General features: G+C 55.4%; 1 protein-coding gene across 1 annotated transcript; it reads right to left on the bottom strand.

Moving 5' to 3' along the window:
• Nucleotides 1–279: 279 nt before the first annotated feature.
• Nucleotides 280–27811, bottom strand: GATM (glycine amidinotransferase). The gene is made up of 8 exons (XM_048519758.1): nt 27597–27811; nt 19302–19523; nt 16184–16379; nt 12305–12495; nt 11485–11622; nt 3907–3970; nt 3679–3795; nt 280–868 (listed from the first exon to the last, which is right to left on the bottom strand). The coding sequence occupies exons 1-8, from the start codon at nt 27663–27665 to the stop codon at nt 756–758; spliced, it is 1110 nt and encodes a 369-aa protein (XP_048375715.1). The 5' UTR covers nt 27666–27811; the 3' UTR covers nt 280–755.

Below are 27811 nucleotides of genomic sequence, written 5' to 3'. Positions count from 1 at the left end.
TTTCATATCAGGGGTGCCCTATACAATTTGGCTGTGTATCACTACATTATATTAGCTCCCACAAAGTACACACCCAGGGAAGGAGTAATTTCGAGACAGGTATTTCTTGTAATGCAGTGATTAAAAGTGGTGGATTCTAATCTGGACAACCAGGTTTGATTCCTCACTCCTCCACATGAATGGCGGACTCTAACCTGGAGAACTGGGTTTGATTCCCCACTCCTCCGTATGAAGCCCGCTGGGTGACCTTGGGCTTTTTGCAGTTCTCTCAGTCCCACCTACGTCACAAGGTGTCTGTTGTTGGGGGGGGGGGAGGAAAGGGAAGGCAATTGCAAACTCCTTTGGGACTCCTTAAAGGTAGAGCAAAGTGCGATATAAAGCCAACTCTTCTTATTCTTAAAAGGAACACTTAAGGGGAATGAATTCTGCCGTGTGCACTACACAGCGTGGCCTTCTGAATAGTAGGCTGTATCCGTACACTGGAAAGCATTAAGCAGGGCTGCAAGAAATGCAAGCACGCTTATCAGACTATTGTCTCGGGAGGCATATACTCTGTGGTTGTCCTCCACGTAATGTGCAAACCGGCCCATTGAGCCAACGGTCTGCAGGACCTCTATTGAGGCCGCCATTGTTCCAAGTTCTACAGCTCATGCATTCACGTTCTGTGCTTTAAAGCAAAAAAGATGAAACCGATCCCTTCGTCCCATGCCTGTTTCATGCAAGCTGAACCCCAGGAGGGCTTACTCAACCCGTGCCTAATCAAAATACGACTTCAGGGCGCCGCGGCGACGGACATCGCAGGTCCAGCAGTGGAAGCCGCCTCCCAGCGAATTGGCGTAGCGGATGTTGACCTTGACTGTCGAAATCCCTATAAAGTAAACGGGAGGCAAGACATTTGTGAGGAAGCCCAGCCCCTCTACTCCAAGGAGCTACGCAAAGGAGTCGGCTTCGCTGCCAGAGGTGATGAAGTGGCCAGAACACTGGACTGGAGAGATCTGGGCATAAGCCCTAACTCAGCTATGAAGCTGAGATCTGAACAGTGTGAATAAATAAATGTATATAAATAAGTAAACAAACCAGGCATATGGTTGAAGCAGCTACAGTTTCCATCATTCGCTGGTCTCTCTTTCCCTTCCCTTCCCCCTCCTCTGTTTTAAGTTTTGAACGTCTGTTTCCATGAGATCGTTTCAAGGGGGTTTTCCCCACTTACCTTCTGCTGCGCGCTACTCCGGGAAAGTAGCGCGGGGTCCAGCAGCGCTCCCCACTTGCAAGGGCGGCAACCACGCAGCCGCCCCGACGCTGCCGCTCTTGCACCACTTCAGCGCGCGTCATTCCTGGCGCTGAAGAAACAGCACCTTGTGATTGGGGAACCCCGAGAGCGCGCCAGGAATGACGTGCGCTGAGGGGGCGCAAGAGCGGCGCGCAGCAGAAGGTGAGTGGGGAAAGCCCAAAGGTTTAGCACTTTAATATATTTAAGGCAAATGGGCTGGCTGCCGTCTGAGATTTTAATTGTAACGTAATTATGTCTTTGTTGTCTGTGCTCCATAATACGTTGGAAGTCGACCTAAACCCATGAGCTTGAAGGATTACAATCCATTCTAACCTCTCAAACATTCGGCCTCCTTGGTTTTACCTCTTTCTGTGGCATAAACAGACTAGGCTCAAAAGCAGTTACTGGAAAAATGACCTCCAGTGATTTAGGTAGTTATACTCCAACCTTCCCAATGGGTTCCCAAAATGCTTACAACTCTCCCATTTTATCTTCAGAAGAGCCACAAGGGCCTTTTCCGCACATGCAGAATAATGCACTTTCAATCCACTTTCACAACTGTTTGCAAATGGATTTTGCTATTTTGCACAATAAAATCCAGCTTCAAAGTGGATTGAAAGTGGATTGAAAGTGCATTATTCTGCATGTGCGGAAGGGACCTTTGTGTGGTATGTTAGGCTGAAAAAGGAGGTCACGTCCAAGGTCACCCAGCAAGCATTCATGGCAGAGTGGAAAGAGCCAGTGTGGTTAAGTGGTAGTTAAGAGCAGGTGGACTGGTTTTGATTCCCCACTCCTCCACCTGAGTGGCAGACTCTTATCTGGTGAAACACATTTGTTTCCTCACTCCTACATTCCTGCTGGGTGACCTTGGGCTAGTCACAGAACTCTCTCAGCCCCACCTACCTGACAAGGTGTTTGTTGTGGGGAGAGGAAGGGAAAGGAGCCTGTAAGGCGGCTTGAGCCTCCTTACAGGAGAGAAAAGTAGGGTATAAATCCCAACTATTTCAAACCACGGTCTCCCAAACCCTAGTCTAAGGACCTTTCCGCACGGGGCCAAAAGCAGCGGCCCAGGGACGGAAAAACACCGGTCCCTGGGGTGCTGTTCGCACAGGCGCCGCTGCTGCAACACAGCAGTGCCATCCTGTGTGGCCCTGAGCAGCGCGAAGGCGCCGCTTTCCACCTCCCTTCCCAAGGGAGATTTTTGGAAAGCACCGCCACCCTGCCAAAGACGCCGCTTTCCCGTCCACACCTGGAGCCCCCTGGAGACCCCCTGGAGGTTGGAAGGCAGCATGGGCTGACACTGGAGGTGAGTGGGGGGGGGAACGAGGTGAGTGGGGGGGGGAAGGACACAGAAGAGGCAGCTCCGCTCTTCTGCGCCAGCCTCTGCGGGGGGCGCCCGCACGCTCCTGTGCGAACGGCCCCCTCCCCTCCACCGGTTAAATTTCTGCTGGTGGAGAGGTGCCCTTTCCGCCATGCAGAAAGAGCCTAATGCTCTCTTGCCCCTGAAAGCCACCATGGTGTACTGCAGTGGTTCTCAACCTGTGGGTCGCGACCCTTTGGGGGTCGAACGACCCTTTCACAGGGGTCGCCTAAGACTCTCTGCATCAGTGTTCTCCTTCTGTAAAATGGATAAATGTTAGGGTTGGGGGTCACCACAACACAAGGAACTGTATTAAAGGGTCAGGGCATTAGGAAGGTTGAGAACCACTGGTGTAGTGCTTAAGAGCTGTGAACTCTAATCTGGAGAACTGGGTTTGATTCCTTACTCTTCCACATGAAGTCTGCTGGGTGACTTCTCAGAACTCTCTCAAACCCACCTGTTGGGCCTGTTATGTTGTTTCCGGAGGGGGAGGGGGAGAGAAGGGAATGTGATCATAAGCTCTGAGATTCCCCAAGGTAGAGGAAAGTGGGCATAAAAACCAACTCCTTGGCTCATTCCGCACGTGCAGAATAATGCACTTTCAAACTGCTTTCAGTGCTCTTTGAAGCTGTGCAGAATGGCAAAATCCACTTGCAAACAGTTGGGAAAGTGGCTTGAAAACGCATTATTTTGCGTGTGCGGAAGGGGCCCTTGTCTTCTGCAGAGTTGCTAAGCAGTCCACAAAAAAATCATTTCCCATTTTCAGCATGGAGCTGAAGCCGATACACACAATTAATCCCCCCATACACGTTTTTTTAATGAAATAGGTCAGACTGAAGGAAAAGGAAAAGTCAGAATGAACCCCCAGTACGGCCAGGTATTTTTAAAACCTACGTATGCTGCCTTTCTGTCCAACTTAGGGGTTTCCAAATGCAGTAAACAATCCCAAATCAACCTTGTGTGGGGCAAAGGTCTGGAATGTTCCTAGGAAGGTCAACCTCTCCTCCCAATTCTCCAACCTTGGATTCCACCCCCTTCTTCATCCTACCTAGGCTTTCAAACATCTTCTGGATCGGGATCTCATTGGTGTCCACCATCACACGCTTTTCATCCAACATCAGGACGTTCATGGAGAGCCATTTGGAGGACATCCACAACGGGTGGTCTAGGTGCAACAACGCAAACCTCTGAACACACAGTGCGGGACGGCAAGCCAAGCTTTTTGGCCTTGTGTTACAAAACAAGACTGGTCTTTAAAAGGTAAACTAAAACATACCATCAGGAATGAGGGGCGATGGAGGGCGAACGACGGACCACCCCGCCTTCTTGAAGAGTTCGATCTAAAACCAGAGAAAATTTAAAACTTTACATTTTGAATTGTGCACGCATAGTTCCCTTAACTTGTGTCAGGCTCCGTTCTCTGGTCCTTTTTCCATGCACAAATCTTTTCCTCTTTAGTTTCATCAGTCGTGTTTTCCTTGTCTCACAACTCTTCACCCCCACTACACACCAGTGGTGGGATCCAAACATTTTAGTAACAGGTTCCCATGGTGGTGGGATTCAAACTGTGACGTAGAGCCGATGGGGCTGGGTGGGGCACAACGGGGGCGGGGCGGGGCATTCTGGGGGCGGGGCATTCCTGGGCGGGGCTGTGGCAAGGACGCAGCTGCTGCACCGGTCCTTGGGCGGGAAACAAATGCACGCAGACACAGGCTGCCACGCACGGCGGTGCACCTTCTGCTAGACTGCTTCAAGTTCTGCGCACTACTGCTGAGAGGAGGGGCGTCACTAAGGCAAAAATCACGTGGCAAAATCACCCATTAGTAACCCCCTCTCGGCACACACAAATAATTAGTAACCTACTCTCGGGAACCTGTGAGAACCTGCTGGATCCCACCTCTGCACAGATCACAGCTACCTTATCAATATTTTTATTCATTAGCCAGCAGATATTTTTAGCAGCCCATCTGTCCACAAAACGTTAGTCATAGGAAGCGAGAGGCTACCAGAAAAAGGACCTTTTCTGTATTGGCTCCTCATTTAGGAAACTCCAGGACCCCACCTTATTCAACTTCCTTCTGATACTAGTAGCTTGGTTTGGTTATTTGGCTTGATTTCTCCCCCACAACATCCTGCCACGTAAGGTGTTAAAAAGTAGACATTATTCATTATTAAGCTACTGCCATCAGTTCTTGACACCCCCCAACTGTTTTGCATTGGATGTTGTTTTATTGTTTTAACTGTATTGTTTTACTCATGGTATATTAGATTGAGGTTTTTATTGGAATGATTTTAATGAGAGTATCATTGCTTTTGTGCTGTGACCTGCCCTGAGCAGGTCTCAGCACGGGATATAAATCCAATTAAATAAATAAAATAAATAGATCTGTGCCAGTAAAATTTTGTCCAGTGGTGGGATCCAAAAATTTTAGTAACAGGTTCCCATGGTGGTGGGATTCAAACTGTGGCGTAGCGCCAATGGGGCTGGGCGGGGCATGACAGCGGCGTGGCCGGGCATTCCGGGGGCGGGGCATTCCTGGGCGGGGCTGGGGCAAGGATGCAGCCGCCGTGCCGGTCCTTGGGCGGGAAATGAATGCACGCAGGCGCACGCTGCCACGCACACTGGTGCACCTCCTGCTAGACTGCTTCAAGTTCTGTGTGCTACTGCTGAGAGGAGGGGCATAACTGAGGCAAAAATCATGTGGCAAAATCACCAATTAGTAACCCCCTCTCGGCACATACAAATAATTAGTAACCTACTCTCGGGAACATGTGAGAACCTGCTGGATCCCACCTCTGATTTTGTCCCAGTTTTAATTAAAGAAAAATTCAGAAACTGTTCGACAAGTGATTAAAATGTTCTGCAAGCCAGTCAGGGTATTCTTGAGCGTGTGCAAAGTGCTGTCAAGTCACACTCATATCTTTCAAGGCAAATGAGGAGCAAAGATGGTTTGCTACGGCCTCCCTCAATCCTGCTTAGCTTCCGAGTTCGGACGAGATTGGGCTATACCAGGGGTAGGGAACCTGCGGCTCTCCAGATGTTCAGTACCCCCCCCCCCCCCCACCCCCCCCCCCCCCCACCCCCCGCCCCCACCATCCCCCTCCCCCCCCACCCCCCCCACCCCCCACACCCCCCCCCCCCCACCAGGGGCTGGGGCAAGGATGCAGCCGCCGTGCCGGTCCTTGGGCGGGAAATGAATGCACGCAGGCGCACGCTGCCACGCACACTGGTGCACCTCCTGCTAGACTGCTTCAAGTTCTGTGTGCTACTGCTGAGAGGAGGGGCATAACTAAGGCAAAAATCATGTGGCAAAATCACCAATTAGTAACCCCCTCTCGGCACATACAAATAATTAGTAACCTACTCTCCCCCCCCCCCCACCACACCCACCCCCCCCCAACCCCCCCCCACCCCCCCCCCCCCCCCCCCCCCCCCCCCCCCCCCACCCCCGCCCCCCCCCCCCCCCCGCCCCCCCCCCCCCCCGCCCCCCCCCCCCCCCCCCCCCCGCCACCCCCCCCCCCCCCCCCCCCCCCCCCCCCCCCCCCCCCCCCCCGCCCACCCCCCCCCCCCCCCACCCCCCCCCCCCCCCAACCCCCCCCCCCCCAACACCCCCCCCCCCCCACCCCCCCCCCCCCCCCCCCCCCCCCCCCCCCACCCCCCCCCCCCCCCACCCCCCCCCCCCCCCACCCCCCCCCCCCCCCACCCCCCCCCCCCCCCACCCCCCCCCCCCCCCACCCCCCCCCCCCCCCACCCCCCCCCCCCCCCACCCCCCCCCCCCCCCACCCCCCCCCCCCCCCACCCCCCCCCCCCCCCACCCCCCCCCCCCCCCACCCCCCCCCCCCCCCACCCCCCCCCCCCCCCACCCCCCCCCCCCCCCACCCCCCCCCCCCCCCACCCCCCCCCCCCCCCACCCCCCCCCCCCCCCACCCCCCCCCCCCCCCACCCCCCCCCCCCCCCACCCCCCCCCCCCCCCACCCCCCCCCCCCCCCACCCCCCCCCCCCCCCACCCCCCCCCCCCCCCACCCCCCCCCCCCCCCACCCCCCCCCCCCCCCACCCCCCCCCCCCCCCACCCCCCCCCCCCCCCACCCCCCCCCCCCCCCACCCCCCCCCCCCCCCACCCCCCCCCCCCCCCACCCCCCCCCCCCCCCACCCCCCCCCCCCCCCACCCCCCCCCCCCCCCACCCCCCCCCCCCCCCACCCCCCCCCCCCCCCACCCCCCCCCCCCCCCACCCCCCCCCCCCCCCACCCCCCCCCCCCCCCACCCCCCCCCCCCCCCACCCCCCCCCCCCCCCACCCCCCCCCCCCCCCACCCCCCCCCCCCCCCACCCCCCCCCCCCCCCACCCCCCCCCCCCCCCACCCCCCCCCCCCCCCACCCCCCCCCCCCCCCACCCCCCCCCCCCCCCACCCCCCCCCCCCCCCACCCCCCCCCCCCCCCACCCCCCCCCCCCCCCACCCCCCCCCCCCCCCACCCCCCCCCCCCCCCACCCCCCCCCCCCCCCACCCCCCCCCCCCCCCACCCCCCCCCCCCCCCACCCCCCCCCCCCCCCACCCCCCCCCCCCCCCACCCCCCCCCCCCCCCACCCCCCCCCCCCCCCACCCCCCCCCCCCCCCACCCCCCCCCCCCCCCACCCCCCCCCCCCCCCACCCCCCCCCCCCCCCACCCCCCCCCCCCCCCACCCCCCCCCCCCCCCACCCCCCCCCCCCCCCACCCCCCCCCCCCCCCACCCCCCCCCCCCCCCACCCCCCCCCCCCCCCACCCCCCCCCCCCCCCACCCCCCCCCCCCCCCACCCCCCCCCCCCCCCACCCCCCCCCCCCCCCACCCCCCCCCCCCCCCACCCCCCCCCCCCCCCACCCCCCCCCCCCCCCACCCCCCCCCCCCCCCACCCCCCCCCCCCCCCACCCCCCCCCCCCCCCACCCCCCCCCCCCCCCACCCCCCCCCCCCCCCACCCCCCCCCCCCCCCACCCCCCCCCCCCCCCACCCCCCCCCCCCCCCACCCCCCCCCCCCCCCACCCCCCCCCCCCCCCACCCCCCCCCCCCCCCACCCCCCCCCCCCCCCACCCCCCCCCCCCCCCACCCCCCCCCCCCCCCACCCCCCCCCCCCCCCACCCCCCCCCCCCCCCACCCCCCCCCCCCCCCACCCCCCCCCCCCCCCACCCCCCCCCCCCCCCACCCCCCCCCCCCCCCACCCCCCCCCCCCCCCACCCCCCCCCCCCCCCACCCCCCCCCCCCCCCACCCCCCCCCCCCCCCACCCCCCCCCCCCCCCACCCCCCCCCCCCCCCACCCCCCCCCCCCCCCACCCCCCCCCCCCCCCACCCCCCCCCCCCCCCACCCCCCCCCCCCCCCACCCCCCCCCCCCCCCACCCCCCCCCCCCCCCACCCCCCCCCCCCCCCACCCCCCCCCCCCCCCACCCCCCCCCCCCCCCACCCCCCCCCCCCCCCACCCCCCCCCCCCCCCACCCCCCCCCCCCCCCACCCCCCCCCCCCCCCACCCCCCCCCCCCCCCACCCCCCCCCCCCCCCACCCCCCCCCCCCCCCACCCCCCCCCCCCCCCACCCCCCCCCCCCCCCACCCCCCCCCCCCCCCACCCCCCCCCCCCCCCACCCCCCCCCCCCCCCACCCCCCCCCCCCCCCACCCCCCCCCCCCCCCACCCCCCCCCCCCCCCACCCCCCCCCCCCCCCACCCCCCCCCCCCCCCACCCCCCCCCCCCCCCACCCCCCCCCCCCCCCACCCCCCCCCCCCCCCACCCCCCCCCCCCCCCACCCCCCCCCCCCCCCACCCCCCCCCCCCCCCACCCCCCCCCCCCCCCACCCCCCCCCCCCCCCACCCCCCCCCCCCCCCACCCCCCCCCCCCCCCACCCCCCCCCCCCCCCACCCCCCCCCCCCCCCACCCCCCCCCCCCCCCACCCCCCCCCCCCCCCACCCCCCCCCCCCCCCACCCCCCCCCCCCCCCACCCCCCCCCCCCCCCACCCCCCCCCCCCCCCACCCCCCCCCCCCCCCACCCCCCCCCCCCCCCACCCCCCCCCCCCCCCACCCCCCCCCCCCCCCACCCCCCCCCCCCCCCACCCCCCCCCCCCCCCACCCCCCCCCCCCCCCACCCCCCCCCCCCCCCACCCCCCCCCCCCCCCACCCCCCCCCCCCCCCACCCCCCCCCCCCCCCACCCCCCCCCCCCCCCACCCCCCCCCCCCCCCACCCCCCCCCCCCCCCACCCCCCCCCCCCCCCACCCCCCCCCCCCCCCACCCCCCCCCCCCCCCACCCCCCCCCCCCCCCACCCCCCCCCCCCCCCACCCCCCCCCCCCCCCACCCCCCCCCCCCCCCACCCCCCCCCCCCCCCACCCCCCCCCCCCCCCACCCCCCCCCCCCCCCACCCCCCCCCCCCCCCACCCCCCCCCCCCCCCACCCCCCCCCCCCCCCACCCCCCCCCCCCCCCACCCCCCCCCCCCCCCACCCCCCCCCCCCCCCACCCCCCCCCCCCCCCACCCCCCCCCCCCCCCACCCCCCCCCCCCCCCACCCCCCCCCCCCCCCACCCCCCCCCCCCCCCACCCCCCCCCCCCCCCACCCCCCCCCCCCCCCACCCCCCCCCCCCCCCACCCCCCCCCCCCCCCACCCCCCCCCCCCCCCACCCCCCCCCCCCCCCACCCCCCCCCCCCCCCACCCCCCCCCCCCCCCACCCCCCCCCCCCCCCACCCCCCCCCCCCCCCACCCCCCCCCCCCCCCACCCCCCCCCCCCCCCACCCCCCCCCCCCCCCACCCCCCCCCCCCCCCACCCCCCCCCCCCCCCACCCCCCCCCCCCCCCACCCCCCCCCCCCCCCACCCCCCCCCCCCCCCACCCCCCCCCCCCCCCACCCCCCCCCCCCCCCACCCCCCCCCCCCCCCACCCCCCCCCCCCCCCACCCCCCCCCCCCCCCACCCCCCCCCCCCCCCACCCCCCCCCCCCCCCACCCCCCCCCCCCCCCACCCCCCCCCCCCCCCACCCCCCCCCCCCCCCACCCCCCCCCCCCCCCACCCCCCCCCCCCCCCACCCCCCCCCCCCCCCACCCCCCCCCCCCCCCACCCCCCCCCCCCCCCACCCCCCCCCCCCCCCACCCCCCCCCCCCCCCACCCCCCCCCCCCCCCACCCCCCCCCCCCCCCACCCCCCCCCCCCCCCACCCCCCCCCCCCCCCACCCCCCCCCCCCCCCACCCCCCCCCCCCCCCACCCCCCCCCCCCCCCACCCCCCCCCCCCCCCACCCCCCCCCCCCCCCACCCCCCCCCCCCCCCACCCCCCCCCCCCCCCACCCCCCCCCCCCCCCACCCCCCCCCCCCCCCACCCCCCCCCCCCCCCACCCCCCCCCCCCCCCACCCCCCCCCCCCCCCACCCCCCCCCCCCCCCACCCCCCCCCCCCCCCACCCCCCCCCCCCCCCACCCCCCCCCCCCCCCACCCCCCCCCCCCCCCACCCCCCCCCCCCCCCACCCCCCCCCCCCCCCACCCCCCCCCCCCCCCACCCCCCCCCCCCCCCACCCCCCCCCCCCCCCACCCCCCCCCCCCCCCACCCCCCCCCCCCCCCACCCCCCCCCCCCCCCACCCCCCCCCCCCCCCACCCCCCCCCCCCCCCACCCCCCCCCCCCCCCACCCCCCCCCCCCCCCACCCCCCCCCCCCCCCACCCCCCCCCCCCCCCACCCCCCCCCCCCCCCACCCCCCCCCCCCCCCACCCCCCCCCCCCCCCACCCCCCCCCCCCCCCACCCCCCCCCCCCCCCACCCCCCCCCCCCCCCACCCCCCCCCCCCCCCACCCCCCCCCCCCCCCACCCCCCCCCCCCCCCACCCCCCCCCCCCCCCACCCCCCCCCCCCCCCACCCCCCCCCCCCCCCACCCCCCCCCCCCCCCACCCCCCCCCCCCCCCACCCCCCCCCCCCCCCACCCCCCCCCCCCCCCACCCCCCCCCCCCCCCACCCCCCCCCCCCCCCACCCCCCCCCCCCCCCACCCCCCCCCCCCCCCACCCCCCCCCCCCCCCACCCCCCCCCCCCCCCACCCCCCCCCCCCCCCACCCCCCCCCCCCCCCACCCCCCCCCCCCCCCACCCCCCCCCCCCCCCACCCCCCCCCCCCCCCACCCCCCCCCCCCCCCACCCCCCCCCCCCCCCACCCCCCCCCCCCCCCACCCCCCCCCCCCCCCACCCCCCCCCCCCCCCACCCCCCCCCCCCCCCACCCCCCCCCCCCCCCACCCCCCCCCCCCCCCACCCCCCCCCCCCCCCACCCCCCCCCCCCCCCACCCCCCCCCCCCCCCACCCCCCCCCCCCCCCACCCCCCCCCCCCCCCACCCCCCCCCCCCCCCACCAACCTCCCCCCCCACACCCCCAAACCCCCCCCCCACCCCCCCACAGGAACTACAATTCCCATCAGCCTCTGTCAGCATGGCCAATTGGCCATGCTGGTAGGGGCTGATGGGAATTGTAGTTCCTGAACATCTGGAGAGCCGCAGGTTCCCTACCCCTGGTCTAGCCTACCTCACAGGGCTGTTGTAAGGAAAAAATGGAGCAGAGGAGAATGATGTAAGCTGGTTTAGATTCCCACTAGGGAGAAAGGGAGTTCATAAATGAAATAAGTGGAAGATCTGTTTTGCCTTCCTTTCTCCTCAAGTTTCTTCTGTATTGTTGTACTTTATTTGTTTGTGTTATGAACTACTTTAAGTCCCCCGCTGGGGAGAAAAGGGGCATATGAATAAATAAATAAACGTCAGTTCAACTGAGCTTACTAAACAGTCTTCAAGGGCAGCCGGACGGACGCAAGTCATAGCAGTCTAACAGGGAGTTGATCAAAGTATGGATAACCCGGGAAAGCGGCCACCGACAGATCTTCCCACCTGGCTTCTTTGCACAAAGATGTCTCTTCCGGCTCTTATGAAGTCAGCGGCATCAAAGCACGGCTCAAACTCAGTCGTGACAAATTTGCCCTGGGCAGCCAGTCTGTGCCTGTCTTCCACAGTGCGAATGGGATAATCCTAGCAGGAGAGAGAAGGGATAAGAGGCCCATCTCAGATTCTGGGTGAAGAAAGGCCAGCTTCTGCAGAGGCCGACTCAACACTGATGTACAGGACAACAGCGAGAGGTTGGACCACAGAGCCGGTTGCAGTTATTGGTGGGTTCTGAGCAGAGAGTACCTTCCTACTCTGCCCACCATCCCTTCCAGAGTTAGCATGGTGTAGTGGTCAAGAGCAGGTGCATTCTAATCTGGAGAACCGGATTTGATTCCCCGCTCTGCCACTTGAGCTGTGGAGGTTTATCTGGGGAACCAGATTGGCTTGTGCACTCCAACGCACGCCAGCTGGGTGACCTTGGGCTGGTCACAGTTCTTCTGAGCTCTCTCAGCCCCACCCACCTCACGGGGTGTTTGTTGTGGAGGATGGGGAAGGGAAAGGAGATTGGTAAGCCCATTTGAGTCTCCTTACAGGAGAGAAGGAGGGATATAAACCCAATACTCTTCTTCTTCTCTTCTTCACTGCTTACCACCCCTTCCTTCTCTGCCCACCACCACGCCCCTTGATCATGCCTCCATTATGTGCCATCTCTGAAGCCTTAGACATACCGGGAGTTTTCCAGGATGCAGAAGCCATGAGTGAAAAGTGTCAGGACAGAGACGTTATGGAAGAGGGTTGGGTTTTGGTTTTTTTAAAGCCAGAATACCTGGTCGTAAAGCTCATCAGCCATTGTGGGCTTCGGTGCAGTTGTCCATTTTGCCCCACGGCGAAAGTAGTCTTTGATGATGGGCCGGTATGCTCTGTATTCGAAGAAACGGGCACGCCAAGCCATTGGAGCTTCAATGATTTCGTTTCCAATTACCAGTAAAATGTCCCTTGGCATAGCTGCATACATGCCTACCAAGGAAGAAAGAAAAAAGATCCACAACTATTATCGTTCCATTCACAGCAACTCCCGATAGCGAACTTAGAATCATAGAGTTGGAAGGGACCCCGAGGGCCATCAAAGTCCAACCCCCGGCAATGCAGGAACAGACAATCAAAGCACTCCTGACAGATGGCCACCCAGCCTCTCTTGAAAAACCTCCAAAGAAAGAGACTCCACCACACTCCGAGGCAGTGCATTCCACTGTTGAACAGCCCTGACTGTCAGGAAGTTTTTCCTGATGTTTAGGTGGAATCTCTTTTCCTTCACCTTGAACCTGTTACTCCTGGTCCCGGTCTCTGGAGCAGCAGAAAACAAGCTTGCTCCCTCACCAACAGGACATCCAAATATCTAAACATGGCTATCAATAGCAAATCAATCAGTGTTTATTAGCCTTGGGCCATACACACATAAAGAGGTACTTCAGCCCTACTCCCTACAGTTTACAAAAAGTATAAAACATGTTGTGAGAGTTTTTCAAGCATTAGAGTACAGAAGCAATGCAGTTATATAACGTTAAGCGGAATATCATAAATGTAGTTATAACAGGATTGTAATTTTAGGAATTTTTAACCACCTTTATTACAACTTAGCTTTTGTGGTTTGAACATCAGTTAAACTTTCTCTGATTTTTGCTGCTAGAAACATAAATATCGCTACTTTGGATGCAACCTCAGCATAGACATCAGCCATCAGAAAGCAAACTTTCTCCTTCTCGCTGCCTGTCAGGCCTGACAGGATATCATTGATATATTTGTTACGGATAGCAGAATAAAATGGGCAATGAAGTGTGTAGTGTATTACGTCCTCACTCTGATTTAAGCTACATCTGCATACTCGTAGCTCTCCTGGTATTTTAGCAAATCTCCCCAGTAAATGTTCTAATTTAAACGTCTGATATCTCAGGGAAGTGAATGATTTTCTTAGGTCTGCTTCCTTGAGATTTGTAAGATATTGTGCATAACATTTGTTCTTTTTAACACGAGAGAACCATGGGGAGTATTTCTGGATGGCAGCAAGTTGGTTGTCTTGTAGAGCATCTTTACATGGCTATCATGTCACCTCTTCGCCCTCTCTTCACCAAACTAAACATACCCAGCTCCCCTCGTAGGGCACGGACTCCAGACCTTTGACCGTCTTGGTTGCCCTCCTCTGGACCTGCTCCAGCTTGTCAATATCCTTCGTGAATTGCGGTGCCCAGGACTGGACACAATATTCTAGGTGAGGTCTCACCAATGCAGAAGAGAGGGGTCCAGTTACATCCCTCGATCTAGACACTACACTCCTATTGATACAGCCCAGAGGCTTGAGGGGCAAGTGCCTGTTAGTAAGACAACCACCAAATATAGACTGCTCAACATGGGAAATGGAAAGTAGCTTTGCAGATGGACCAGGGGACCAGTTAATCAGCGTAATGGGCAGCCCTGTCCCAAGAAGAAGTGGAGTGAGATAACTTTGCAACTGACATAAAGGCCAGCCAATCAGGGCTATGCAGCCTCACCTGAAAGACAGAAGAACAGATTTCCACTAAGACCCATCCAGAGACGAGGAAGATCCTGTAAGTGTCTCAAATTCTGTGAGTGTTCATTCACAGAAGGCTCCCTGCTCAGTGGTGGGATCCAAAAATTTTAGTAACAGGTTCCCATGGTGGTGGGATTCAAATAGTGGCGTAGCGCCAATGGGGCTGGGCGGAGCATTCCGGGGGCGTGGCCAGGCATTCCAGGGGCGGGGCATTAATAATTTCTCTGTTACTGTAAAAAACTCTTACTGTAAAAAAAAGTTCCTAATTTCCAGCTGGTATCTTTCTGTCCATAATTTAAACTCATTATAGCAAGTCCTATCGTCTACTGCCAACAGAACTACTTCTCCTCTAGCTGACTGCCTGTCAAATACTTAATACTTTCAAATACATAATTCTGTTTCTAGAAATCAAAAGAAGGATATTTTCCTTAAACAAGGAACTTTACCATATTTCTAAAACATGTTTTTAAAACAGCCCAACAGGGAGAATTATCCCATTTTCTACCTTCGCTAACCAGCCACATAGGAAACAACAGGACTTTATGATTTTTGGACCTAATGGAATTTGTAATGGAAAAGCAGACCCAATTAGTAACCCACTCTCGGGAACTGGTGAGAACCTGCTGGATCCCACCTCTGTCCCTGCTACCCTAGGACTGCCAACTCTTGGAAGCCCCAAAGCTGGGGTGGAGCCAGCCCAGGACTCACCCACCGAGGGGCAGGATGTGTGGAGTCAAGAGCTGGAGTTTAGAAGGGTTCAGGTTCAAAACCTATGTGGCCACGGACAGAGCGGTCAATCGTTGGGCAACGGAACAGAAAAATGCTCATTCATTTCCATCACACAGCTCTCTTTCTCTAACCGTGGGGATATCAGGAGGGAAAGGAAAACACAAAAGAGAACTAAGGAGGACTGCAGGTGTTGGAGAGTGTACTTTTGTACTTTTTGTACTTTTGTTGGAGATTGTACTTTTGAGGCAAAAATACAGCTGGTTGCAAGGATAATGCAGCGGAGATCTGAAAGGTGCAGCCTGTTCTCTGCTCTAAAAGGCACTAAACAGTTTAAAAAAAAACAGTTAATCTGCTATCCTGTCAATTATGCAAACATTTCTCATCTGTCTGTTGACCAAAAGGGAGAAAATCTAGTCATACTAGTGGAAAACCAGTCAATTGGCATGCCTATGTGTACCCTTCCAGGTTAAAATGGTAAGTTTGACCTTATGTCTAATTCATACGTTATGAGCCATTCCGCCCTAATCTATTAATTAATTTGTTCAATTAGTAAACTGATGTCCTCCGTTGAAACAGGCTCAGAGCTGTTCACATGCAAAAATATTTAACAGTAAACTAGAGGGCCCGGCCACGCGTTGCTGTGGCTGAGTCTGGTGAAGTGGAAAAGAAAGAAAAGGGGAAGCAAACGGTTGGAACATGTGTCATTGCACAATGATTGCAAGGGAGGGGAGAGGCAAGGGGCCCCTCGCTCCCCTCCCTCTCTCCCGTTCCCTTGTATGGCAACCCGGCCGGTCCCTCCCTAATGTTCCCCTTCCTCTGCTAGAGTGGGTGGGCCATGTGAGGGCTGGTCCTGTCCTTTTCACTCCCTTCCCTTGCAGGCGAATTATCTAGCGTAAAACACGCTGGGAGGCACGAGCTACGTTGTGTTCAAATTTCAGAGCGTTTGGTCCAGCAAACCCCTGGACCCTCCCTCACCTTCCCCTTCCTCCGCTAGAGTGGGTGGGCCATGTGCAGATGTCTGGCCCCATCTCTTTCACTCCACATGGCAGCGGTTTACAAGGAAGGTATGGCTGTTTCCCTTGTATCAGAGGGTGTTGCTTTGACAGCCAGCAGATGGCACTGTGGCGGAACAGAACTGTGGTTCCAACTGTCACAGGTGTGGCATGTACACAATAACTGGCACAGTTGTGACATGTACACAACAGGAGGTGTGGAAACAGTATGGAAACCTGGCTGCACGCGAATGCGACATTGTGTGAAAATTTTAAAGCAATCGGTCCAGTAGTTTGGGAGATTACCTGTCGGCAGAAAAACGAACTGATAGATTTTTATGTATATAGATAATAGAATACATACATTTATCCAATCAAACAATGGTCCCTTTCCCTTCAATTCAGCCACAACAATTACCGGTGGATTCAAAGTCGGGTGTTTTGTATTTGACCGACCAGTCAAGTGGTTCTGGCCTTTTCACGACCACTCCTTCCATCTTCAAAATATTGCACATCTCTTCTATTTCAGCAATTGCTTTTTGGACATGATCCTGCGGGAAGCTTTGGCCGCCATGCTTCTGATAAAATCCCCAGTACTTCTCATAGGTATTGGCCTATTCGTTGAAGAGTTTAAAAGAAGAAGGAGGAGGTCAACAGAATATCTTGTTAACATCGCATAGCATTTGCTGCCGCCCCGAAACAAATCCTCCCAGATTTCAATCATAACTAATTGCAGGCTGACTTAAAGAGTTTAAATTAACAATGCACCTATACCAGGCAACGGAATTCCTCCTGTTAGCCTCCCTCCCCTCTCCACACCCAATTGGCATCCTTCTTTTATTCAGATGTCCTCTCCACACTTGGCATACCTTACTGAATAGTACATTTTTATAGGGCACCAAGCAATAACGGAAGGATTACACAGGAACGGTCAGCAATTGCTCTTCCAGTCATAAGCAGTATAAGAAGACCAGAAGCATGCTGCTAATTATTCAGTCTGTACCTTCATTTCCTCCCGTAAGAACGTGTAGAGAGGATAGCACTGCTTACGATGACTCAAAGGACCAAAGATTAACCACAGTTAATGCCCTTAAAATATAATCCTTGTTTTGCAACTCAGTATTGAGTGTGACCCTTGTGCACTTCACAATCTACTACAGCCGCTCATCCTAAACTTGGCTAAAGTCTGAAATGGCACCTCTAGGAGAGCAATTTCCCGGAGATTTTTTTAAAAAATAGCTGGAGGGATCCCACAGAATCTTCCTGCTTTGGGTCAGGTTGGTATCAGGCTTGAGGTGTCCAGGCTATGATTTCACCTGCTGTGCCAATATACCTGTCTTTAATGGTGCCAATGGAGCACATACAAGCCCCTGTCTCTTTATCTACAATGTGGTGTAGTGGTTAAGAGCAGGTGCACTCTAATCTGGAGAACTGGGTTTCATTCCCCACTACACCATGCTTTGGAGCTCTCTCAGCCCCACCAACCTCACAGGGTGTTTGTTGTGGGGAGGGGGGAGGGAAAGGAGTTTGTGAGTCTCCTTGCGGGAGAGAAAGGAGGGATATAAATCCAACTCTTCTTCCTTCTAAATACATGCAGAAGAAAAGCATAAGCAAGTGAACCAATCGCTAGAGGTGCACAAAAAAGAAGAATGAGCAATTTTTGAACATATAGCCTCGTGTTAATATGTGCATGCCACGTATTAAGGCTTTAAAAGCATGCGTGAATTAGTGAAAAGCGCTTCTTTTTCTAAAACCTGGCTCTTAAAAAAAAAAAAATCAGCAGATGCCAGAGCCTTAGCCAAGAGTTCACATCTGTAAGTTTGCTCAAGTTTCAGTGGGGAAGTATTAAGGTCTGACAGTCAGAAGATTAATCGCTCCAGTAGTAGCAGCAGCGGCCAAATGTACAGTACGCAGCCCAAGTTGAGAGTCTTCTGCCAAGAGGCCAAAGTCGCGTACCCTGGAATAAGACTGAAACATAAAGCAAGATCCAAACTGCTCGCTAGAGCAGCAAATGTTTGCAGACTTCAATGAGAAAGGTGATTCAATTTAAAATAAAAGATAAATAAAAGCTCTAATTTTGTTACATGCTGGACCGCGTTGCTTCTTTCAGTATCATGGGCTGATTCCGCATGGGCCAAAAACAGCAGTGTGAAAACAGTGTGAAAATGGTGTAAAAGGGTTTAAAACGGTGTACAAGGGTTTGTACTGTTTTCACACCGCTGTTTTTGGCCCATGCGGAATCAGCCATGGTTTCTGCTCTGCAGAGCATACCAGCCAAATTTTTATGGGGAGAAACAGGTGCTGACCCAAAGGCTAACAGTCTGGGGAAGGGGAGGGAAGAGGAAAATCAGAAGGAGAAACATCATTGAGTGTTCTTTTAATGATGCACCTATTATTGGGTGACATGCTGAGAACAACTAGTTAAAGAGAATACTTTCCTAAATGCAAATCCCAACAGGACAACTTCTAGCCAATCTTCTCAATGAACTGCCGTCAGATGACAAATTGACTCCCCCAACTAAACACAGACGCACATTTACAGCTGGGACCCAATTCAAATGTTTTATAGCATCTGGTTTTATTTAATGCCAGAAGAAAAAGAATTCCATCAAAGCCATCCACGAAGTATCCATCTCTATTAAGTTTCGATTGCAAACAAATAAAACAGACGGGTTATTGAAGAGGACTGACGCTTTGTTTTTATTCACCTAGAAATGCCAAGTAAAGATCAGGAAAAAAAAACACCTAAAAGCTAAAGCTATCTGTATAAATGATAGACGATTCAAGAGACTGCATTAATTCAAGATGAAGATGAATTCCTTTGGGCCTGACCAATCCATCCAGGCATTATTCATTCAGTGTCTTAGCCTCTGCTGTTCTACACACAAGGTAAACAGCAAACATCCAAGTGAAATCAACAAAGGAAACAATAAAGCCTGCAAAAAATCACAAACAGAACCATTAAGGCAACAGCGTGGCAAACAGACATGGTAGAGGAAATTTCCAAATGGCTACTCTGCGCATGTGCAAAGCCTACCAGAAGCCGACATCTTTCACACTACAACAGAGATTCACGTTTGCACGCTCAACTTATGCATTTGAAAAAGAATGATGTCCTCGTTCCTTGCAAGGAAATAGACCCTGTAAAAACTCTTTCTTCTGTGAAGTGTTCTTTAACACTTAAGGAAGGAGGGAAGCTGTGAAATGCATTTCACAACACAACACAAGCCTTTATTGGCATATAAAACAGGACAAAAATTTAAAACAAAACAAGGTTAAGAAATACAGTTAAAATTACTAATTTCCAGTGTAAAAATTTGCAACAGTTTCACAAAAGAGCACATCAGAGCTTTTCAGGAGATTGGGTATCTTATAACACTAATGCCACTGAGAACATTGCAAGAAAATGGAATTCATGTATTTCATGCGTATCTTATTGTATTTAGGGCATAGAAACAGAGAATGGTCAAGTGTTTCAACCGTAGTCATATGTGAAATGCATTTAAAGCCTCTGACAAAGACAACAGGGGACGAACCTTGACCTCTACGGAAAAAGGAGGGACGCAGGCATTTTCGGCTCTCCCCACAATGACCTCCTCAAGCAGGTCCCATTCGTTGTGCGAGCAGACAGGGCAATCCTCAGGAACGGGGTCGGGGGCTTTGCTGTCCTCAGCAGCACCACAGGTGGTCTGGGAGGCTGCAGCTGCGTGGGTGCTCTGGAAAGTTCGCTGCACCCATCCTGTGACGGCTCTTCCAAGCTTGAAGGAAATTGAAAAGAAAATTACACTCAGCTGGATGAGGGCTTTGCCAAACCTTCAAAAACACCCCCCCCCACCCCCATCATTCTGCTAAGCGAGAAGCCAGTCTATCAGTTCTCGTGATCAGAGTTGCACACACACACTAAGGCCCCTTCCGCACATGCGGAATAATGCACTTTCAATCCATTTTCAATGCACTTTGAAGCTGTTTTTTACAGTGCAGAATAGCAAAATCCACTTTCAAACAGTTGTGAAAGAGGACTGAATGTGAATTATTCTGCCCGTGCGGAAGGGGCCTAGGTTTCACCCTGACTCCAGCAGGATAACCAACTGCTACTAAGTAGGAAGAGTTGTGCTTTCTCTCTTTCTCACAATACTAGAACCAGGGGGCATTCATTGAAAATGCTGGGGAGAAGAATTAGGACTAATAAAAGGAAACACTTCTTCACGCAACGTGTGATTGTGTTTGGAATATGCTGCCACAGGAGGTGGTGATGGCCACTAACCTGGATAGCTTTAAAAGGGGCTTGGACAGATTGATGGAGGAGAAGTCGATTTATGGCTACCAATCTTGATCCTCTTTGATCTGAGATTGCAAATGCCTTAGCAGCCCAGGTGCTCAGGAGCAGCAGCAGCAGCAGCAGAAGGCCATTGCTTTCGCATCCTGCATGTGAGCTCCCAATGGCACCTGGTGGGCCACTGTGAGTAGCAGAGTTGGACTAGATGGACTCTGGTCTGATCCAGCTGGCTTGTTCTTATGTTCTTATGTTCTTATGCTTTCTTTTTTTAGTCTGCCTTGCAGATCTCTACTTTTTTTAAATTAAATTTTAGGATCCAAGCTATCTATGATTTAGGCTTGGAAACAAAGCGGGGTCAGCCTTATTTATTCATTCAACTATTCCTGGAATGAGTGAGGATTCAGTATTTGGTATTTATTTATTTAGGGTCACAGACCAGTACCTCAAGTGGCAGAATAGTAAAATGGGGGCTATGCAAGGGAAACAATACAAACAATAAAATTACAAACTTGCTATAGAAATATTTAGAGAACTAAAAGGATGATACAGTTAATCAGTAAAACTATTTAAATCAAAACACTTGAAAGATAACACAATTAGTCTTAAAAAGCAATACAACCCAGGGGAAAAGTTTGTAAGCCATCTTGAGTCTCCTTACAGGAGAGAAAGGTGGCGTACAAATCCAAACTATTTGTCATCTTTACTGTTTACTGGGTTTACTGTGTTTATCCATGAGCCACCTCGAGCAGGTTTGGAGATTTTCCAAATTTTCTAAATAAACAATTGCCCAACTTGTTGGGGGTCACATTGAGAACCAGCATTGGGTAGTGGTTAAGACCAGGTGGATTCTAATCTGGAGAACCAGGTTTGATTCCTTACTCCTCCACCTGAGTGACAGAGATTTATCTGGTCAACCAGATGTGTGCCCGCACTCCTACATTTCTGCTGGGTGACCTTGGGCTAGTCACAGTTCTTTGGAACTCTCTCAGCCCCACCTATCTCACAAGGTGTCTGTTGTGGGGAGAGGAAGGGAAAGGAGCTTGTAGGCCACCTTGAGTCTCCATACAGGAGAGAAAGGTGGGGTATAAATCCAAACTCTTCTTCTTATATTTGGAAAGGCGAAAGGGGGAGGATTGCACAGGCCGGTCGCCAACGTTGTGGCCACAGATCCGGTCCTGCCGGAGAAGCTGCGCATGGATCTGCTACACTCCGCCGAGTTTTGCTCTGACTGTTGGCAACAGAAACTCGCTGAAGAGGAGAAAGAGTAACCCGAAGGCCAAACTTTGCCGCTTGCCAGAATTTTTCTCACCCACAGAATTTTTCTCACTCGCCTGCTACTGAATAGGAAGGGCTGTTCACAGTCGAAAAGAGGAGGGAATAAAAGCTCTGGAGTATGTGTATGCGCGTGAGGAGAGAGAAACTAGGCAGGCTGTCTTGAATCACCAGAAAGCGCTCTGTGGATTAGGGCCAAAAGCCGAACCAGATAGCATCCAAGAGAGTCAACAAAACGCTTCAACTGTAGCCATGCCAAATTCAAAATGCACACTGCGGCTTCAAGATCTATTCAGGCTGGCTTTTCCAGTCTCTCTTACATCCACAGGTGTCAAACTCGTGGCCCTCCAGATGTTATGGACTACAGTTCCCATCATCCCCTGCCAGAATCATGCTGGCAGGGGATGGTGGGAACTGTAGTCCATAACATCTGGAGGGCCACGAGTTTGACACCTATGCATTAAACGATGTTCTTAAAGAAGAAAAGTTTGCCTTTATACCCTGTTTTCTCAAAGCAGCTGACGAATTCCTTCCCTTCCTCTCCCCACACCTAGGTGGGGCTGAAAGAGTTCTGAGAGAACTGCAACTAGCCCAAACCCATTGAAATATGAGTAGGGAGAGGAAAAACTGATCGTCCCACCAGGGTCATCTGTCCAGTGGCCGATATGTGGTTCTTCAGGTATCTCCAAGTTGCTCCTTTTAAGAAAACTACTATTTGATTACTCTGGTTCTTCAGGTATCTCCAAGATGTGGTTCTTCAGGTAGCTCCAAGATGCTCCTTGTAAGAAAACTACTATTTGATTACTCTGGTTCTTCAGGTATCTCCAAGATGTGGTTCTTCAGGTATCTCCAAGATGCTCCTTTTAAGAAAACTACTATTTGATTACTCTGGTTCTTCAGGTATCTCCAAGATGTGGTTCTTCAGGTAGCTCCAAGATGCTCCTTGTAAGAAAACTACTATTTGATTACTCTGGTTCTTCAGGTATCTCCAAGATGTGGTTCTTCAGGTATCTCCAAGATGCTCCTTTTAAGAAAACTACTATTTGATTACTCTGATTCTTCAAGTATCTCCAAGATGTGGTTCTTCAGCTATCTCCAAGATGCTCCTTTTAAGAAAACTACTATTTGATTACTCTGGTTCTTCAAGAATCTCCAAGATGTGGTTCTTCAGGTATCTCCAAGATGTGGTTCTTCAGGTATCTCCAAGATGTGGTTCTTCAGGTATCTCCAAGATGCTCCTTTTAAGAAAACTACTATTTGATTACTCTGGAACCTTTCAAGATCCAGTTGTTATATTGTTCTTTATAGAAGTCAGACTAGTGCCCCTTCCGCACATGCAGAATAATGCCCTTTCAATCCACTTTCACAATTGGTTGAAAATGGATTTTGCTATTCTGCTATTCTCCGGGGAGGAGGCGGTCTATGAAATCTAATGAATAAATAAAAATAAGTAAACAAATACAATCCAGCTGCAAAGTGAATTGAAAGTGGATTGAAAATGCGTTACGCTGGATGTGCGGAAGGGGCCTTTCTGCCTTCCTCCGTCCAAGCCCCTGTCACGGGGAAGATAAAGTGGCAGAAAAATTCCCACAGTCCTCTCTTTCCTACTGACAAACAGCAAGGCACAACATTTCCCGGAGTGGCAAGAATCCCTGACTGTGAGATCCCCTAAGTTGCGTGGGAGAATGGGGTTGATTTAATGAGCCAGATCCACCCATCTGACACTCAAGAAGATCCTAATAGGAAAGAAATCCTTATGCTTGCTAGCAGAGGCTAGCCAGGGGGGGAAGCGCCCGGTGCACCCTCCGCCCCCGTTCCGCCCCTGACACACCCCCACAGGGGTGCGCACCCAGGGCACCGCGCACCCTCTTCCAGCCACCCCCTTGGAGCTACGCCTTTGCTTGCTAGTTGGTGCAAACTGGGGTGGGGGATGGAATATAGGGGTAGGAGGGACCCCAACAGGGTATAACGCCATTGAGTCTACCCCTACTAGGCAGCCATTTTGTCCAGGAGGAAGTGATCTTGGTCATTTGGAGATCAGTTGTAATTCTAAGACAGGGGTCTGCAACCTGCGGCTCTCCAGATGTTCAGGGACTACAAAACCATCAGGCCCTGCCAGCATGGTCATGCTGGCAGGGGCTCATGGGATTTGTAGTCCATGAACATCTGGAGAGCCGCAGGTTGCAGACCTGTGTTCTAACAGATCTCCCAGTCCCCCCTGGAGATTGGCAACCCTAGCTACGTAAATAAGGCACAGCTCCACCTTTACCCTAGGCAGCAGAAGGCCCCGTTTCTCTGTGTACAAACAGCACAGGAACCGTTGTTGGCTTAAACCCGAGGGATCTGATTTAACCGGGGCGGGAGCCTGAAGGCGCTCGTTTCCCCACTCTGCAAAAGCCACCGAGTGGAAGGAGTGTCAGCTGTTCTGCGCCAGTTGTTAGGAAAGGCCAGACGGCGTTCAAACAAGCGTGCCTCGTTCTGTTGCTGACGGTTAATGATCTAAATTCCCATCCCAATATGGGTGGGGTGTGCATGTCTGCTAGTTCAGCAAAAAATAAAAAAGATGTCTGCGGGTGGGGGGAGGGAGGGAGAAGAATCCACCAGGCGTACCGATGGCAAGAAATGGGACACTTGGCATAGCCTAGCGGGGTTCTCAGGGTTAAATCGAGCCAAGGCTGTGAACCGGGTGAGTGTATACAGTGTACGGGACCTTGGCTCAAGTGACAAGATGCGAAAAATTAACCCGTAGGCATTTCCCCAGTCTTCAGGGCTCTGAGGCAAAGGTCAAACGCATCCTAATAGGAAAGGAATCCATCTGCTTGCAGATAATAAATACTTGCAGAGTTCCTCTGTTTGCCTCGCTGGCCAGGGAGCAGCAAGCAAGAACAACACACGAATCAAGTGAATGTCAGGCTCATTCCACACATGCAGAATAATGCACTTTCAAACTGCTTCCGGTGCTCTTTGAAGCTGTGCGGAATAGCAAAACCCACTTGCAAACAGTTGTGAAAGTGGTTTGAAAACGCATTATTCTGTGTGTGCGGAAGGGGCTTCAGCCTCGGAGTCTGAAGTGAGTCCAGTGCACGTGGACAGCAATTTCCAGGAGAAGAGTTTGGATTTATACCCCACTTTTCTCAACTCTCTACAGGCTTACAAACTCCTTCCCTTCCTCTTTCCACAACAGACACCTTGTGAGGTAGGTGGGGCTGAGAGAGTTCTCAGAGAACTGTGATTAGCCCAGGGCCACCAAACAGGCTTCATGTGTGAGGCCCCTTCCGCACATGCAGAGTAATGCACTTCCAATCCACTTTCACAATGGTTTGCAAGTGGATTTTGCTCTTCCGCACAGTAAAATCCAGCTGCAAAGTGCATTGAAAGTGGATTGAAAGGGGATTATTCTGCATGCGCGGAAGGGGCCTAGGAGTGTGGAATCGAACCCGATTCTCCAGATTGAAAGCGGCCGCTCTAAACCAGCACCCCACACTTCTTGGAGAAGAACCATGTCAGCTCATGTCAGCTCAGTGATAGAACATCAGTTTGTACATAGACAGTCCCAGATTCCATCCCTGGTGTCAGGAGGCCTAAAAGAGGGGGGTTGCTTTTGCTGCATTTCATTGTTTCACTGTTGGGAGGGGTTTTAAAGGGTTACGGCTGTCTTAACTGTATTTTCTAGCTGCTCTGGGAAGTCTACACATTGCAGGTGTCTTCAAGGTCACTGCCTGCGCTCCCCCCCTTGCTATCTCCGTGTGTTCTCTGTGTGTTCCCAAGGATGGGGGTGGGGTGGCCGAAGTGTTATATGAGTTGTGTGTGTTGGAATTTGCCATTCTCAGCTTTGCTTCGCAGACTCATCTAAAATAAAGCTTCTGCTCTACAGCACGAGTTTGTTTATTATTGGGGGTTCTGACATTAAGCTTTACTTTTACTTTTAAAGGATCAGGTAGTAGCAGGTGAGCTGTATGTCTCTGCCTGAGACCAGAGAGCTGCTGCTAGTTAGCGCAAACTATACGAGACTGGCTTAGGCCCCTTCCGCACATGCAGAATAATGCACTTTCAATGCACTTTGCAGCTGGATTTTATGGTGCGGAATAGCAAAATCCACTTGCAAACAATTGTGAAAGTGGGTTGAAAGCAGAGGTGGGATCCAGCAGGTTCTCTCAGGTTCCAGAGAGTAGGTTACTAATTATTTGTGTGTGCCGAGAGGAGGTTACTAATTGGTGATTTTGCCCCGTGATTTTTGCCTTAGTTACGCCCCTCCTCTAAGCAGTAGCGAACAGAACTTGAAGCAGTCTAGCAGGAGGTGCACCGGCATGCGTGGCAACCTGCACCTGCATGCATTCATTTCCCGCCCAAGGACCGCCCAGGAATGCCCCACCCCCGGAATGCCCCATCACGCCCGTCATGCCCCGCCCAGACCCATTGGCACTACGCCACAGTTTGAACCCCACCACCATGGGAACCTGTTACTAAAATTTTTGGATCCCACCATTGATTGAAAGTGCATTATTCTGCATGTGCGGAAGGGGTCTATATGGACCAATGGTCCAATTTAGTGGAAGACAGTTCCCTGAATGTAATCGCAGAGGTCTGTCTCCCTTGCTGGCTTTGTAAACCAGTGAAGCAAGCCTTTCTCTGCCTACTTGGGTGTTCTTCATGTACATTCTAAAAGGTGCTGTCTCCTATTAAGCAGGGTATGGATCCAAACACTTCTCTTATTTTCTTATCACACCCATAACTGCATAATTGCAAACCAGAATTGCAAAACTCTGTAACAACAGGGTGGTAACAGTGTAAAAACTGGGGAAATGGAACCAGATTGAAGGAAAGGAGCATAATTCTTTATGATTTTGTGCCTCACAGCGCAAGAACCACGCCATTAAGCAATGTTTTTTCTATGTAGATCAAAACAGATTTTCTTTTATCGTCTGCCAATCTAATGTACATCCCATAAAGACTATAAAATTGAAAGATACAGAATCAAATCAGAGTGTAGCTAGTCTGGGCTTGAAACGTTAAGTATTTTACACTTTACAGAGATGAGTGAACTAAAGAGGGTTGGAAAGCGAATTTGGAGCGACTTGCAAAATCATTCAATTTACAGTAAGCTTCTTTTTTTCAACTACAGATGCCCCCGGGTTTGACAAAGGAGCATTTCCCTTAAAACCCAGCATTTTAAAAATAGCTCTCAAACGCCTCTTTCAGAATCAGAACTTGCCTCGTGTTTAAAATGCCAAATCCTGAAACGTTGCCTAATCCCCTTTTCCCTTCCAAAACTTCATTTCACCCCGGGGATGAATGAATGGAAGTGGTGAACTTTTACCATAAGTGAACTTCACTCTCAAGAATTCCTGGAACCGAGTCAATCCATCCAAATCCCTGCAATGGTTTTAAAAAATTCTCCAGGTGCCAAGTTTCTTTTTCTTTTTTGCAAACAGCAGAGTGCGTTTCTCTTTTCCACCTCACTCTGCATGTGCTCAGAAGCACTGTGATTTTTTTTTTAAAAAAAACCTGCACCCTAGTCAAATTTACACCTGGTACATATTCTACAACAGCAGAGGCTTTCTGTTCCAGAAGCCGGTCAAAACCAGCCCTTTTGCATTCCCAGTTTCCTTCTGTCATGAGATTCTTGTAGATATCTGTTTACAGATTCTTGTAGATATCTATTTACAGTTTTACTATTGTTTATCCTTCTAAGTGTGTCTTAGGCTCATTCCGCACATGCAGAATAATGCACTTTCAAACTGCTTTCAGTGCTCTTTGAAGCTGTGCGGAATGGCAAAATCCACTTGCAATCAGTTGTGAAAGATCCTAATAAAGACTGATGGGGTTGGCATCTTTCAGGGAAGGGAGAATTTCTGAACAAAACGCTGCGAGGGATTTCAGTGGCACAAAATGGGCTGAGTGCAGGAAAGGAAAGGGAATGTGTGTATTCCTGCAATGCTTTTCTCCCCTGACAACTCTTTGGACACAGCAATCGCTGCTGGGGCTGTGATCTAAAAGGGAAGACTGGATTTGGTACAGAAGGGAAGGGGAGGGACTCAGCTGCTAGAGGATTTTTTACAAACTGTTGCAGGGATTTCGACGGCTCAGGGTGCGAATTGCAAAAAAGAAAGAAAGAAAGAAAGACACTCGGCTCCTGGAGATCTTTTGAAACCTGCTGCAGGGATTCGATGGCACCATTGCAAAAAAGAAAAGAAAAGAAAGCAACTCCGCTCTTGGAGAAGCCCTCCTTGCAGAAGGACTGGGGCTGGGGTCCCCTGAAAGCCCTTCCCCAAGGGGCACCTACCCTGGACCCGATGTAGTGCACGGCCTCGGCCCCCCGGCTCCCTCCGCGCAAGCACCGCACGCGCAACATCCTCCTCCTCCCGGCTGGAAACTGGCAACGCGGCGGGTGGGCTCCTCTGCGACCCCCGAAAGCAGCTGCCGCGACAACGAAGGGGAGCCGCGCTGCAGGGGTGGTTTATATGGGCCGCCCCCGCTGCGCGCTGCTGCGTCCCGATT

The sequence above is a fragment of the Sphaerodactylus townsendi genome, linkage group LG17 (assembly GCF_021028975.2).
Source record: "Sphaerodactylus townsendi isolate TG3544 linkage group LG17, MPM_Stown_v2.3, whole genome shotgun sequence".
NCBI classification, from domain to species: Eukaryota; Metazoa; Chordata; class Lepidosauria; order Squamata; family Sphaerodactylidae; genus Sphaerodactylus; species Sphaerodactylus townsendi.
Note: the sequence above shows the minus strand (reverse complement) of the source record. Positions and strands in the feature narration are given on the sequence as shown.